The sequence below is a fragment of the Podarcis vaucheri genome (assembly GCF_965113315.1).
Source record: "Podarcis vaucheri genome assembly, chromosome: 10".
Lineage (NCBI taxonomy): Eukaryota > Metazoa > Chordata > Lepidosauria > Squamata > Lacertidae > Podarcis > Podarcis vaucheri.
This window is the reverse complement of record NC_138748.1, coordinates 58,739,651-58,755,702: the sequence shown is the minus strand read 5'-3', so window position 1 is coordinate 58,755,702 and position 16,052 is coordinate 58,739,651. Positions and strand designations below refer to the sequence as shown.

Genomic DNA, 16,052 nt, shown 5'->3' with positions numbered 1-16,052 from the left:
TACTATACATATTTTAATGAATTCCACATTAATAGGGGCATTAAACAGGTTTTTCTTCCTTGGATGCCTCAAGTGGTCTCTTCCAACTCTATGATTCTATGATTCTATGATTCTATGATTCTATGAAGTAATGATCATAAAATAAGCAAATTTGTAGTTCAAATGCACACAATCAGTAGCTGCCCAAGACCTATAGTCCAAAATTAATGGGATAATAAATTAATGGGTCACCATACCAAGTAAATTTGGACATGTGGTTCGCCATACTAAAACAGTTGGGAACTACTGCCCTAAGATTATCATGAATGTAGATATGGCACACACACAATATAGCAGATAAATTCCAAATTAACTCAAAATGCCTTAAACTGTCTGACCTGGCTTTCCCTTCTCAATACTTTAACAAAGAGGTGTTCACATGTTATACAACAACTATAGTATTAGCGACTTCCATTCATATTGACACATTAAATGATTTACAAACTATATCCTTATTCAAACTATATCCTTATTCTTCCTGTGTGTTACAATTACTCTATCCGTGATGTTTCTTCCTGTCCTTGTAAAATATTATGTCTATCTTTTCCCAGTTGCTGCTGTTCTCCATCATGCCTTGGGTGGAGCTAATATCCCATCATAATAGATCATGCTTGGCCTCTGCTGCAGGTTAGCAATGGGAAGCCTCCATGTCCTCAAGACTACAACTCCCCTCATCCCTGCCCATTGGCCATGCTGGCTAAGGCAGATGGGAGTTGGAGTCTAATAACACTTAGAGGGCCACAGCATCCATCTGCCCCATCCCAGGCATATAGGGTACAGGTCTTGGGGAGGTCTCTAAAGCACAGGTTCACAGCAGGGTTTCTCTCAGGCCAAAGGAAGAGGCTCCTGCTTATGGGGACAATGCATTGTATCTGGATACAATGGCCACTCCCCACATTAAACGGGGGGCGCCCTTTGTGTGGACGTGCACAGCCCCTGGACCCTGTGTGGCTCCATCAGCATAGGCTTGGCTTCGCCTTCCCCAGGTGGGATACCTGGAGTTCTCTGCCTACCTCAGCCAGTTGCCCAATCCCGCCTGGGGAGGCGTTGCCAAGGAGACCAGGCCAGGTAGGGGGAGGGACCACCCTGCCCACACAATAGAGGGAGGATCTTACCTGGGAATCCTCAGTTGGCTCCAGAGCTTCTCCCACCCTACCCACCCTCAGTTAAGACTTCTTTTGCAGGTTAACCTTTTCTTCACAGGTATGCGGGCGCTGCTACGTCAAGGTCGCTGTTGAAGGGCCGGAAAGGAATTCCCCTGCATTGGCAGGTTTTGCCTTTCCCGTAGCAAAACGTCACAACTTTGGCGGTATCAGACCTTGGGCGGAATCCTTTAGTCTATCTTCCTGAATGGGGGGAGGGGTGTGCAGCGGTAACCCACACCCCCTTCCTCTTTGTGGCGGCGATACCAGGGTTCCCCGTTAAAGGGGTTTCTGAGGGGAGGCTTTGACCGTACGCTGAGAGGTTGTCATTGCTCTCCCCTGCGACGGCGGCGTAACGGGGGCGGCTATCTCTGCTTGAACATATGTTCTCCAGAGCCAGCCCACCCCCCCCCCACACACACACTGGATAACCCTGATGTTCCCTAGATCCCTGGCTGGGGACTGGGGAGGGATAAATGCCCAATGCCTGAGCCAAGGTCTACCCACATCTGAAATATAATAAAGCTGTGGCCAATTTAATCCCATAGCACGTTGTCTTGAGTCATTATTCCACATGAGGGGGGGCTGCCCAGGGTTTGGGGGACTCCGCCTGTCCACGCAATGTGCACACGACACACTTGTCCTACCTGTTCTGTGTTGCTTTGCTTCGTGTTTCACCCCACTATATTCCACCAGGGTGCTTTTGCTGAACGTCGCTTCAGACACCAGCTGAAACGTGATGTTGCTGTAACATATTCCCGGCAGCCAGTGGTTGAAAACAGTTTTGCCTTTAAAGAAATCTGTAGGGTGGTGAACAAATGGCACGGATTACATGAGCCAAAAGACCCGACGTCACAGTCTTAAGGAGACAGATATTGCTTGGCACAGTCTCAGAGATACGGGATATGTGTGCATTCAACAACATTTCTACACTCCTGCCCCCACTCCGTGCCTCCACCCTTTTCTTCCTGGCTGTCAAAAGTACTTAGAAGTGAGACCCAGGAAAATAAACATAGGAGTAGGCAAAGGAATTGCAAGTGGCAACATACCAGACAACTACCAGACTTTTAGAAGACATCTGAAGGCAGCCCTGTTTAGGGAACCTTTAAAGTTTAATAGGTTATTGTATTTTAATATGCTGTTGGAAGCCGTCCAGAGTGGCTGGGGAAACCCAGCCAGATGGGCGGGGTATAAATAATAAATTATTATTATTATGTACGGTGTGACATGAAACATTTCGAGGAACGGATGATATAAGCTTCTTCATTCCTAACAAATTGCCAAGGGGCAAAACTTGCAAGGAGCAAACCGAAGATGCAAAGTTGTGGGGGTTTCTTTACAGTGGGGAGGGGCAAAGTGTTACGGCCCCCAATCCCCGCACCATGGTATGGTCCTATTCTGAATCAATGCTGCCCCCCATGTCTGCAATCTACTTTCTCCCCCCCCCCATTCACAGCAATTATTATTTAGGTGACTTATCTGCTTCGTACCTCAGTGTTCCCTATGGACTGACTGGCACCAGCTTTCCACAGTTTTGGATATGGGTCTTTCTCCACCCTACCTGGAGATGTTGATCCTGGGACCTTCTGCATATTCAGCAAATGCTCTAGCACAGAGCTCCAGGCCTCCCCCAAATAATGACCCATAATAATTAATAGTAACCTTCCAGCTTCTTCAGCTATTCAGCTGAACAAAAGACAGAAAACGATTCTTGCTTAGGAAAATAGGAAGTTGCCTTACACCAAGACAGACCATTGGCCCATCTTATTCAATACCGTTGATGCTGATTGGTTGCAGCTCTCCAGGGCTTCAGGCAGGGGACAATTCCTACCTAGAGATGTTGGGGGTTGAATCTGGGACCTTCAGCATGCAAAGGATGTTCTTGATCAGGCATAGGCAAACTCCGGCCCTCCAGATGTTTGGGACTACAGTTCCCATAATCCATGACCACTGGTCCTGTTAGCGAGGGATGATGGGAATTGTAGTCCCAAACATCTGGCGGGTCGGAGTTTGCCTATGCCTGTTTTTGATCTTGATCATCAAGCTAATGTAATGGGTAGTAAGAAGCATGGTCTGTAGGGGGAGTATTTATTCAATGACGCCATTAGCAGGAACTTTATCCCCCAGGTCTTGACATAAAGCAATAATGCCATCACAACAGGATAATCAGCTAATGAAATGGCTGACTTTGTGAATTGCCCCTTCCAGCTTCAGGTGAACGTCACACCTTCAGTAGGTGATGAGTATCTGGGCAAAACAAGATACTTCTGTATTTATGTTGCATCATATTGAAAGGAGATCTCCCTGACCATTGGATCAGCTGCTGAGGTGCCATGGAATGACTATAAACATTCTAACTTGCCCAAAGGTTTGAGACAAGGTCAGCATACAGGGCCCAGGGACAGAAAGGGCTGGGAGTAGTTGGTGGAACAGAGAAGGGTGTAGGCAGGCAGCACTACCTGACTGTTCTGTATGTGAAGACAATTGGATATATCCCCAAGGGTAGGGTACTTTTGGATCACAGCCTAATTTCCTGTGGTTGGGTGGAGTCCAAAGGGAGAGAAGGTCAGGAGGGGGAAATGTTCAGGAGGAGACCAGATGGATGGAGTGATCTAAGGTGAAGGGGGAAGCCCCCTGCAAGTGAACTGCTCAGACTTCTAACTAGAATAATCTGCCCCTCTCTTGACAGTCTGGTGAGCGGTGGAGGAAGACAGGGAGGCAGAGAAGCAAGGGAGAGGTATCAAAAAGAGAGGGAGAGAAAAAGGGGCTGTCCTGCCTCTGTCTCCTCATTTTTGGCTCTGACCTCAACTACCATTGTTTAAGATTCCACCTACCTTTATATAACATGGTCCGATAGTCTTTCCCTTCCCAGTAGCTTATATTCACACGGGTGAAAACATTGTACTTCTCTGGATACTGGATCTCAAACAGCACCCCAGTTTCTGGTGATGGTTTATAGTCATAGATGGAAACGCTGGTTACAGGTAGAGGTTCTGAAAGAGAGAGAGAGAGAGAGAGAGAGAGAGAGAGAGAGAGAGAGAGAAAGAAAGAAAGAAAGAAAGAAAGAAAGAAAGAAAGAAAGAAAGAAAGAAAGCATTTTAGTTCTCAAGATAATCAGGTTATACTTTTAGAAAGAGATGAATATTTTGCAGTGACTTGGGGTCTTAGTCGTACATGCAAATAAATTACTTAATTTCTCAGTGTGTAAAAGGTAAATGTGTGAATTGTTCCATTGCCTGCAGTGACCAGCATGTGGCACCCTTGGGCAGCTCTTGGGGTCCCAGTGCCCCCCCAGCATGGCCCACACCTGATGCTGCAATGGGACATCTCTCAAATGTGGCACCCCAGCATTCAGAAGAGCTCCAGGAACTGGATGTGGGAAAGCCTCTATTTTAATTCCCCCCAATGCCTCTAATTTTCCATCACACCAGGTAGGGATGGACAAGTCTGCTGATTTCAGTTTATCACCACCTCTCACATTTTCAGTCTTAAATTCAGTTTGCCACATTTTCACAATAGTTTGCAACAACAACAACAACAAAAAAGCCTTTAAGAAAACTCTCCTAATATTGATGTTTCGGTCTGCAGTTTTGTCTAATATACACAGCAAGTTCCCCCTAATATATTTTTGCACACTTTCCCCTCATAAATGCAGCTTTGTACATATTATTCACCAAATTCAGAGGTGTGAATTGCAAGAGTCATGTTTCAACTGACATTTTGCAACATAATGACAGCATGGTGTAGTGGTTAGAGTGTTTTCCTGGAACTGGTGCATATCCCTACCCAGCCGTGAAACTTACCAGAAGACCTTGGGCCTGTACTCCCTCAGCCTGACATACCCCACAGGGACGTTGTGAGGATAAAATTTGGGTCAGGATGAACCACGTACACTGCCTTGATGTCTTCAGAGGAAAGGCAAATTATAAAGTAACCGATGCAGTGAAACCTTTGGACAGGGTTAGGTTCAGACAATTTTCTAGGTAGGATCAGGCATGATGGTCTGCCTTGGGACTCCTCCTGGATTCAGCTTGCCTCTTCTATTGTCTGAAGGCACATGGGGCTTAGCTATCCTTCATGACTTTCTGCCTGATGAAGCCTTCCTATGCCATAATCACATTACAATTTTCTAATTACGGCAACTTTATAGACTGAGCAATTGCATTACCCTGTTACTTCTTCCCAGAAGAAATCAGATGAGGAATGCAAGCTTGGTATTCATTTTTATTACAATTTTATTTTGGCCCTGATCTTTTGATTTAATTAAGTGATGATTAGATCAAGTGGGAGGCATCATTAAGCTCTCCCTTCTTCTGTTTTCTTTCTAGCTGCAGCCAGCAAATCAACATGGATTAATGAATAGCATTTGGAGATGCTGCATTCAACATTGCGTCTTTTGGACATATCTCAGTAGCTAAGTACCCTACGCACTCACTGTTCAAGGTCGATTTCCAGAAGAGCAGCCGTGTTAATGTGCTTCAGCAAAAGCAACAAGACCCTTGCGGCACGGAAAGGTTGCTTTAATGGCATCAGTTTTCAAGCCAGCGGACCCTATTTCATCAGATGTAAGACCCCCAATATCAGAGGAGGAGGCTAGACCTGGTTTTGTTGTGGTTGTTGTACTGCAGCCCAGGAGAAAGTGTGCTTCTTTGTAAATGCACGGGGGTCCCTCCCAACTCTACAGTTCCATGAGTCTATATTTGAAAGGCACTATATAAGAACTTTCCTAAATTTGATTCTGTAGTCTGAGCAACTGGTCTATGAGAGAAGGTGCGAAACAAGGCCTGATCCTGGCCAACTTAGCCCATGCAGTCTGCCTCTGGTGCCTTGACTGCCAGAGGTTACTTTGGAGCCTGATCGCTGGGCTGTTTGTACTGTACTGTTAAACTCTGCTGGACCCTGACAAACAGCTCCTTTCTCCCATTCTTCCTTTGCAATAGTACTGCTTGCTTGTGCTGCTTTGGGTGAGGAATCAGGGCAGACAAAAGGGCCAAAGGAGGGATTTGCTGAATTAACCCCTATTACCTCTTCTCCCATTTTATCAGTGCATTGGAAGACAGGCTGACAACAATTAATAATGAACCGTTGCAATCAAGAGGCTACATTTCCAATCACAAGCACAAAAAGGTAAAGAGTGACGGTGACACATTGGAGCAGAACTGAGCCAACAGCTAATGGCTCAGATCAAATTGGCTTGGAAAACACCTCCAAACACAGATTGGGGTGATGGGTCAACTCATTTACAAGCCAATAGAAAACAGAGATGGCACACAATGGGGAAAAAGTGATCGGTTTGGTGGGGAAAACTCACCCACCACAGGTGACTCTCTTATCTCAAGGGTCCTTCATGGGCTAAGCTCCCCTCACATCAACAGCTTCCACAGCTATGGAGGTATTTTGTAGCTCTGTATGGCTAGGAGAGATCCCAGAAGGAGAAGTCCTAACCATGCAAAGTTCTCTTTAGGACTGGGTGCGTAGCAAGTGAATTAAGCCAGGAATTCTTCTCCGGCTTGGATTTTTAATCTGAAATGGAGAAGGATTTGGGGATTTTGCAGTGCTCGCCTATTACTTTAGGTGAGCACTATGAGCCACTGAAGTTTGCACTGAATTCAAACAAGGGGTTCTAGACATGAAGTAGAATGAGGGGAGTCTTTTAAGAAGCATCAAGGAAGAATGGGTAGAGTCATACTTGGGAGTTATCCTACAGCTCAAGGATGGGGAACATGTGGCCCTCCAGATGTTACTGGACCCCAGCTCCCATCATCCCTGACCACTGCCCATACTGGTTAGGCCTGATGGGAGTTGTAGTTGACTCCAACAACATCTGGAGGGCCACAGGCTCCCTAGGCCTGCAATATTCTCTTTGCAACCACCTTTGCAATCTGTGTCCAACACTATGCATTCAATCACACTGGTGGTTCGCTCCAGTCAATATCCCAGTTGAAGAATACATTTGTTTTCCAACTCTTCCCAAAGAGAGGAAGAAGTGTATTTACAGCAGGCTGCTATTCCCCTTCTCATAAACATATCATTCTTATTCTCTCAGTGTGATCAGCTCTGTGACAAGGAGCAAGATCGATACAGAGCTGAGAGGAGGGGGGAAGGAAAAGAACGAAAAAAGAAATAAATTGCATTGATCTGACCCAGACTCGACTATATTATTAGGCTTGCCTTAAAACCTAAGCCTCTAGATGGAGAAAGAGCGATGATGCAAGCATGTTGTTTTAGTAGCAAAGTTTTAAATTGCTTTCCAAAAACGAAAACAGTATCTTGAAAGCATCAATAAAATTGGCTGAGATTCATGCTGCAGATTTCATTCAAAGAAAAATAAATCTGGGGATTTTCTTCCTTGATGCCTAAAGCCAATTCACAGGCTTGGCTGCAACCTCCATGCTCTCAGAGGAAGATGTCTTATACCTCGTTAGGCAACTTGTCCACCTGGATCAATAATGCCTACTCTGACTGGCAGTGGTTCTCCAGGATGTGAGGCAAGGGCCTCTCCCATTTAACCAGAGATGTCAGAGACACAACCTGAAGCTTCTTCAGCTGAAGCACATTCTCCACCTCTGAGCTGGGTGTCACATTTGACTTCATGCACAACAAACTTGGAGTAAGCAGACTTTGGAGCACATAGTACAGTGGTTTTCACTGCCTTATGGAAACCAAAATTGCATGGGCAATCTTTAGGCTGGCTGAATGTTCTTCATTTCTTCAGAGAACCTTGAGATCCACCAGCTGGAGGCAGGTGCAAAATAACAGATGAGGTGGAGCTGAATGCAAAATGGTGAATTTGGGGATTGGCGAATAGATCCAATGACCTCCTGTACCTTATTATTCATACACAGGGGGGAACTGCATATGCAAATCCAACTCTACACTTGAGTTATACCTAACTTAATGTGTTTCATTTTTTAAAAAACCAACAATAACCCTTTTTGTTCTTGCTATCACTGAACCACTAGATAACAGAAATCTTTGCCAAGCTACAACAGATTATCCCACAGCTCATGGGATATTTGCAAGGACATTCTTTTAATCTGCCAACCTGATTTGATTACCGAGTTGTTTCGACGGGAGTGTTTTATTGTGTGTTTTAATTGACAAAGGATGGGTCTCTGGACTTCCAAAAATTACTATTATATGGCAAGTTGTTTTCATTAAACCAACGGTTTGGTACTGGCGAAGGTATGCTATGGTATTGCTCTGAGCACAACTTCTGTTAGGCTCCACTAATATTGCTTCCTCACCTCTCTAAGGCATTGCGGAGAGAGCAGATAATTAAGAATCCAGTGCCTAGTCAAATTTTAATTATTGGGAATAAATAGAGGAACTTTCCCTAGGTATTTTATTTTCTTAGAGTTCCTCATATGCACATGGGGCGGGGGGGGGAGAGATCAAAATAGAACAGTGTCTCCCCAGACCCTAATAAGAGTGCTTCCTCCCCCCTGGGAACCAGCCAGCCTGGAAAGGAGCTTTGTAGTGCTGTTTGAAACCTGGGGGTGGGAGGGAGACTTCAGCAAGAAGCAATTGGGATGGAAAGAACATATATTCTCTCTCTCTCTCTCTCTCTCTCTCTCTCTCTCGTCTCTCACTATGCTACATAACACTCAAGCTGGCTGCCAGCTAGGGCAGTCCTGTGGCTTTTACTTGTGGGAGCCCTCCATTTGAAGGGCTGTCTGGTGTGAGCCCAGTTTAAAGAGAAATAAACCTTTAAAAAGGGAGAGCAGGTAAGGGCGTCAGAACTGCCTGTCATCAACAGCGAGCCCCTGGACAGCAGATGGAGCAGACCCTCAAATCACCTGGTCACACTCTCCCCTGCCAAGGTGAGAGGCATGGCATCCTACGTCTGTTGCACTAATCCTTTCCACAAGGACACCTGTACATAGAAATTCAAAGTGTTGGTGCTGACCTTTAAAGCCCTAAACGGCCGCGGTCCAGTATACCTGAAGGAGCATCTCCACCCCCATCATTCTGCCTGGACACTGAGGTCCAGTGCTGAGGGCCTTCTGGAAGTTCCCTTGCAATGAAAAGCCAAGTTACAGGGAACCAGGCAGAGGGCCTTCTCGGTAGTGGCACCCTCCCTGTGGAACGCCCTCCCACCAGATGTCAAAGAGAACAACAACTACCAGACTTTTAGAAGACATCTGAAGACATCTGTTTAAGAAAGCTTTTAATGTTTAATAGGTTATTGTATTTTAGTGTTTTGTTGGAAGCCGCCCAGATTGGCTGGAGAAACCCCGCTAGATGGGTGGGGCATAAATAATAAATTATTATTATAATTATTATTAAATCAGCCCCAGCAGATGTTATGCAAACCTGTGCCCTCCTTCCACTCTTTTATTTATTGAGACACCTCCTCTTTTTCAGGGGAGGCTTAACTGAGCAACCTCCTGACAGCCTAAACCTCTTAATCTTAGTGTTGTGGGTTCTAGCCCCACGTTGGGCAAAAGATTCCTGTATTGCACCAATGGAAGCCAAGGCCCAGAAAAGACTCAATATGGAGGCCAACTGGCCGAAATATTGGGAAATAACAGAAAAAGAAGGAGATACTTGGAGATTGCAGAGCTTTGAGAAACTAAAGGATAAAGTGCGAGACTGGTTACATTATGCTCAGATTAGGGAGGTCTTTAAGGCAGATAAAAAAATAGGTTTCCAGGTGGAAAAATCGAAATTAGAAACAGAACTGTTAGAATGTAAGACTAAGGTTCTTGCAAAAATGTATAACTTGCTGTTGAAATGGAATACACAGGATGAAACTGTCAAGTCAGCTATGATAAAATGGGCACAGGACATTGGATATAATATTATGTTCGCTGACTGGGAAAAGTTATGGACCACCGGAGTGAAGTTCACGGCATGTAATGCCTTGAAAGAAAATATTATGAAAATAATATATAGGTGGTACATGACCCCAGTCAAGCTAGCAAAAATATATCACCTGCCTGATAACAAATGTTGGAAATGTAAGGAAACTGAAGGAACGTTCTTTCACCTTTGGTGGACGTGCCCAAGGGTAAAGGCTTTCTGGGAAATGATCTATAATGAGTTAAAAAAGGTATTTAAGTATACCTTCCTTAAGAAACCAGAGGCCTTCCTTCTGGGTATTGCCGGCCAAGGGGTGCTGAAGAAAGATAAAACTCTTTTTATGTATGCAACAACAGCAGCAAGAATACTCATCGCAAAGTACTGGAAGACCAAAGATTTACCCCCACTGGAAGAATGGCAGATGCGACTGACAGAGTACATGGAGTTAGCTGAAATGACTGGAAGAATTCGAGACCTGGGAGAAGAGACGGTGGAAGAGGACTGGAAAAAATTTAAAGACTATTTACAAAAACATTACAAACTGTATGAATGCTAGGAGAACGCACAGTTCATAGAATCATTGAGTTGGAAGAGACCACAAGGGCCATCGAGTCCAACATGGCAGCAGTTAATGTATTGTAAGACATATGAGAATAAGTGATGTTTAAGGAAATGATGAAATTTGAAGTATTATTATGCTCAAATTTAGCAGTTTAATTTATGACAATAACATTTTAAAGTTGGAATAGAATATTTGAGATTCGTAAAATAAGAATGGAAGTAAGGTAACAAATTGCTGCACATAATTATCTGATTGGGAACGCAGGGAAGGGAGATGTGAGGAAGTCCAAAGATTATGAAAATACGATATATGAACAATTCTATTTTATTTGTATTCTCTTTTCTTACTTTTCTTCTTTTTTATAATCTTTCTTTGATCTTCTTTGTTTGTTATGTGTATGGTGTTAAGTTTGTTGTTTAAAAATGGCAATAAATATCTTATAAAAAAAAAGATTCCTGTATTGCAGGTTTTACTAGATGACAATCGTGGTCCCTTCCAACTCTACATTTCTATTCTGAGCAATTTCCATGCACCCTGCATTAACACCCAAGAAAAACGTGAACAGGATCTATCTCGACTCATAGTGAAGGTAGTTGAAGATAGCATGTACCAGATGCCCATGCGACTCCTAAGCAGGAAAGCGCCAGCCTCAAGCATATTAGGCTGACATTCAAGCCATTGTTCTGAAGACTTGTGCGCTCTTTCCCTGAAGAGAGATGTGACAGTGATGAGCAGCTCTCCTGCAAACATCAATAGGCCCCGAGGAACTGTGGTGAAATGTCAAAGGACAACTAAGGGACCAATTGCTTCGGTGATGCTTATTTCGCAGAGTGAGGCCTCTTTGGGGGCCTCGTTTGCTGTGTCCCACGGCAGCCGACGCCGGCGGATGGGCTGGGAGCACGACGCCCGCCTGGATCGAAGTGGCACGCCAGTCTGTAAGGCCCAGCCGCAATTAGGCATGCGCTCTGTCAATATGCTCTCATATGGTCTCCATACGCCAGTGATCTTTAGCAGACAGGGAGCCATATGGCGCGGCGAGTTTCGACTGCCGCACAGGTTGCCGTTGACAACAATGGTAATTAAGGATCGCAATATAAAGAAGGTGGTGTTTAAACCGCCGAGTGTCGGCGAACACTGGGAAAACCCTACCGCCTTCCCCTTCTCATTCTTCGTGTCTTTTCAAACCGTCTTCCGCCAGGATTTTTCTACTCCTGTCACCGCTTTCTCTCCATCTGTGGGCCAAACTAGACGTGTTTGACTCCAGGGCGCGTGGCTTTTGTTTAATAAATAGCAGGCAGGCATGTGGGGGAATCCAGGTCCAGACTGAGGGGGGTGGGGCGTTTCTTATTTATTTCATTTAATTATTTATTTGGCGAGCTTGCACTCTTAAGCAGAAAAAAAAGGCTAGCAGGAGAAACTTGCATGCAGTCGGTTGAAACACAACAGTCCCTGCCCATAGCCTTACGATCGAAAAAACAAACAAACCACATGGCACACAAGGTGAAAGGGATGGGGAGGGAAGAGGAATCAAATCCAGGCACTGTGTGATCCTTCCTCAGCCCCAGAATCATAGAATTATAATGTTGGAAGAGACCCAAGGGTGTCGGAATCTCAACTAAAGCACCCATGACAAATGGCCACCCAACCATCTGCTTAAAAACCTCCAAGGGAGGGAGTCCACAACCTCCCTAGGGTGTCTGTTCCAATGTCAAACAACTCTTACTGTCAGAAAGCTTTTCCTGATGTTGTCACAATCTCCTTTCCTTTAACTTGACGTCATTGGCACAGGTCCTACCCTCCAGAGCAGAATTCCCTAGCTCCTCTTTGCCTAGAGATGAAAGGTGACATTGGCATCTACATATGTAAATAGCAACCCCAGTCCAGGGGGTGGGGACCAAATGGATCACTAGCCAGGGGTGGCTAAACTGTGGCTCTACCAATGTTGAGGGACTACATCTCTGACTAGTGCCCCTCCTGGCTGGGGCTGATGGGAGTTGAAGTCCAGCAACACCCCAAAAAGACACAGGTAAGCCACCCTAGAATCAAACGCATGAATGGCCATGGATTCAGAAAACGCAGAGGCATAAGGAAGGCAGACTGGTAGGTCTGCTGGTGTGCCTGCCTATTATTTCAGTTGTGATATTCATGGCAGCTGGCTCTCAGGATGTGCTGTGAATTTTCCTTCTCGGGATGCCTGCCTCTTATTAAGTGATCGCATTCATATTCCATCTTTTTCTCCAAATAGCTCAAAGGGGCACATATGGTTCTCCCCCTCCTCATTTAATCCCCGCAAGAACCCTGTGAGGGAGGATAGGCTCCCAAGATATCCCTGTGAACTTCATGACTGAGTGGGGATTTGAACCCTGGTCCAACACTTAAACCACTGCACCTCACTGGCTCCTCTCTCCATTCCATGTCTGGCACCAATAAACTGCAAAAAGGCATACTGCCCAAGTTTCAAACGCGTTCACTTTGATTTTTAAAAGTTACTTACTGGTTAACACCGTGATTGATCTCGCTGGCTTGGAAACCATGTTTGCGCTCACCACAACCAGAGTCACTATGTAATAGAGGCCATGGTACGAGGCATTGAAAACCACAGGAGCAGGTAAAGTGCTGTTGAATTCGTCAAACTGGAAAAAATAGTTCTTAGATTCGCCGGTGATTTTGACAACGTACACCGAGGACAGGCTCACCACGTCCGCTGCTTCGAGGGAAACGGCGATGCAGTTGTCGTCTCGCACTGCCACGTGGAAAGGCGCCGCATTCTGCAAGTGAATAAGCAAAAGAAACGCATTGGGAAACGCCACTCAGCAGGTGCTGCTGTTTTGTCTGCCACCAGCAGAGAAGAGGCGGGGATCGTGCTTAGGAAGGTTTTTAATAATGGTCAGATCAAGAAAGAGAGGATCAGGATGGAAGAGGAAACACCCCCTCCCAATTTTGGCATTTTTTCCTTCGGGGTGAAAATTATGTTCTGGCATGAGCACTGCTTCTTCTTCTTTTTTAAAAAAATTTTAAAAAAAATATTTCAACCAAAATAATTTTACAAACATCAAATTCAAAATCCATATACATTTTCTAACATAAGCTGATTACACAGATTACCTAAATTAAAATATATCTAATTGTTCTAGGCTTCCCTTCGCTATATGTAAATACAACGCAATTAACAAATTATATTATAAACGATATTACAGGTTCCCATATACCCCCACTCCCCTTCACCCATGTGTGATCTCAATATTTTACTTCTTCCATCTTGTTGTGTTGTTATAATTTAATAATTATTCAAGTGATTCTATTATTATTTCTTGCTTACCCCTGCACGTTTTACACATTCTCTATTAATATTTCAATTCCAGAACCATATTTTTTCATGTATTCCTTCACTCCAACCCACGCTCTAATTATTCTCTGATTTGAGTGGCCTCTAATAATTGCTGTCAATTTTGCCATTTCTACAAACTGGCAGAGTTTGTTTTGCCATTCTAAGCACTGCTTCTAGGGATGTGGGGGTCTCTGGACCAGGGGCAGAGCATATGCAAAGCGGCGCAGCTCCCCTCTTCTCCCAACAGCTCAGGGTAGGCTTGGAGGTCGTGGGCGGCGACACACCAAATGTCTGTTACGATATTCTGTTCTACCTTAACAGATGTGTGGAGTTGTTGTATGTCACATGTCTGTTTACCTTCCAGCACAGCTTGCTGGGAACTTCCGTTGTGTGTATAGCTTTTGCTTATGCTGCTTGCTTGGACACGAAGGGGAGAAGACATGTTCTTCCCTTTGTCCTGATGCTGAATGAAATACCTGTAAATACACTTTACACAGCCTCTATCTGCCCTTCTGTTGCGATGAGTTTTTCTCTCTCTGCTGGCTTGCGTGCTCAGCTTCTGAATGTTTCTGAAGCTCAAGTCGCAGTTACATGCTGATCCAAGGACCGGAGATTGTCTGGCTGCCGGCCGGTGGGCTGGAGCCAGCTGGGGGCCTGCCAATTGCCCCTGTTTCCTTGGACACATCCCAACAATGTCACCCCCCCCTCAGCAAAGACACCCGGGGCAGTCTACCCCCACCACACCCCCTTCCTCCACCCCTGGTCTGGACATTGATTGTTTTTGTGGTGCTTCCGATAACATGGCAACATGATTATTCTGCATGCCAGCACTGCTAGCCCCCAGAGCAAGGCAGCAGTGGCCCTGAAATTGGCGATGAGTGGCATTCAATGCAGACAGAACCCCACAAACCACTGCCCCTTGCCCTGAATCATCCTCCTGCTTCCTCGCCTCCTCCGGCCACATATTCCCCCCCTCCATCTCTGACATCACACCCTATATGTGGCATGATGCCGACAGAAGGGACTTCAGCTTCAGGACCCTGGTATACAACAATTATTTCTGTATCTATAGAAATTAAAGCTACAAGTGTGTTACGGGCGAACCCAAATGGCAATACCAGTCTTCCTTCCCAGACACTAATATATAAAATATTGCCATAAGTTTCCTCTACCACCATGGATTTTCCTCCCAGTTTTTAAAGTTTGATTCCAGCACAGGGGCATTGTCTCCACTGTGTGACGTCTTTTACAAATAGTGTGGCTCTGAGGGTTTTTATTATTATTTTTTAAAAAAGTGATTTTTCACCCATGTCTCCTTCACAAAGCTATAATTACACTGGAATTTGGGAGAAGTGGAGTGAATCCACAGAAAAATGAAGGAACAGAAACAGGGGTAATCCACTCATTCTTAGACACAAGGAAGCCCAAATCTTTCCTGCTCACCCAATTTATTTTCTATGAAGCTTCAATCCTTTTCATATTAGACAACTCTGTCACTCAAGTGTACAGAAGAAAATGGAACAGTTTAACCTTCTCTCTCTCTCTCCATCTGTCACATAGAAAATCAATTCTTTGGCTGATTTGGAAGGAAAATAAAAACCCTCTTCCTTTCATTAATTGCAAACTATCTGTCAGAAAGGAAACCGCCAGGTCTGCAGGAATTCCAAAATGCAGCGACTGTAATTATAATGAAAAAGGGACCACATTTAAAGTTCCAGCATCACTCCCAGCCCTTTCCCCCCATTTAATTGGCATGGCAATGCTTAGATCTCTACCTCTTGGCTGCTCAAAAAGTCAGCACCAGGTGATATTTTCAGCTCCTCTGAATCACTTTGCCCTTTGATTGTCCATAGGAGAGCAACTTCAAACGCCTCAGCTCTTCAGATCCTACAGCAGAAATGGCTTTGCTTTCGCAACATAGCGAGTGGGGATGTTAGCCAGCCAGTTAGGTGTCCCTCCACAAGGAGTTCTGAAAATCTTTCAGCAGTGTGACTAATCCTCTATCACCCCCCCGCCCCGAAATAAGTCAACAATGCACCAAAGTCTATAATGCACCAAATATTAGTCATTCACTGCCCCGCAAACAAATAAAAGCTTCCCCTACCTGATTGGTTTCTTGGAGATCATTCTGACCAATCAGAAACCAGGTGCTCAGAAACCAGGTGCAAACTCTATC

At 44.9% G+C, this 16,052-nt stretch overlaps 1 protein-coding gene across 3 annotated transcripts in view; it reads right to left on the bottom strand.

The window, feature by feature from the left end:
* Nucleotides 1-16,052, bottom strand: part of PTPRO (protein tyrosine phosphatase receptor type O) — a 128,793-nt gene that overhangs the window by 54,573 nt on the left and 58,168 nt on the right. For all 3 annotated transcript variants that reach the window (XM_082238776.1, XM_082238778.1, XM_082238777.1), the window contains exons 2-4: nt 13,043-13,316; nt 4,016-4,174; nt 1,829-1,981 (exon numbers count right to left, since the gene is read on the bottom strand). In XM_082238776.1, the coding sequence (XP_082094902.1) occupies nt 1,829-1,981; nt 4,016-4,174; nt 13,043-13,316 (586 nt within the window). The remainder of the gene's footprint in view (nt 1-1,828; nt 1,982-4,015; nt 4,175-13,042; nt 13,317-16,052) is intronic.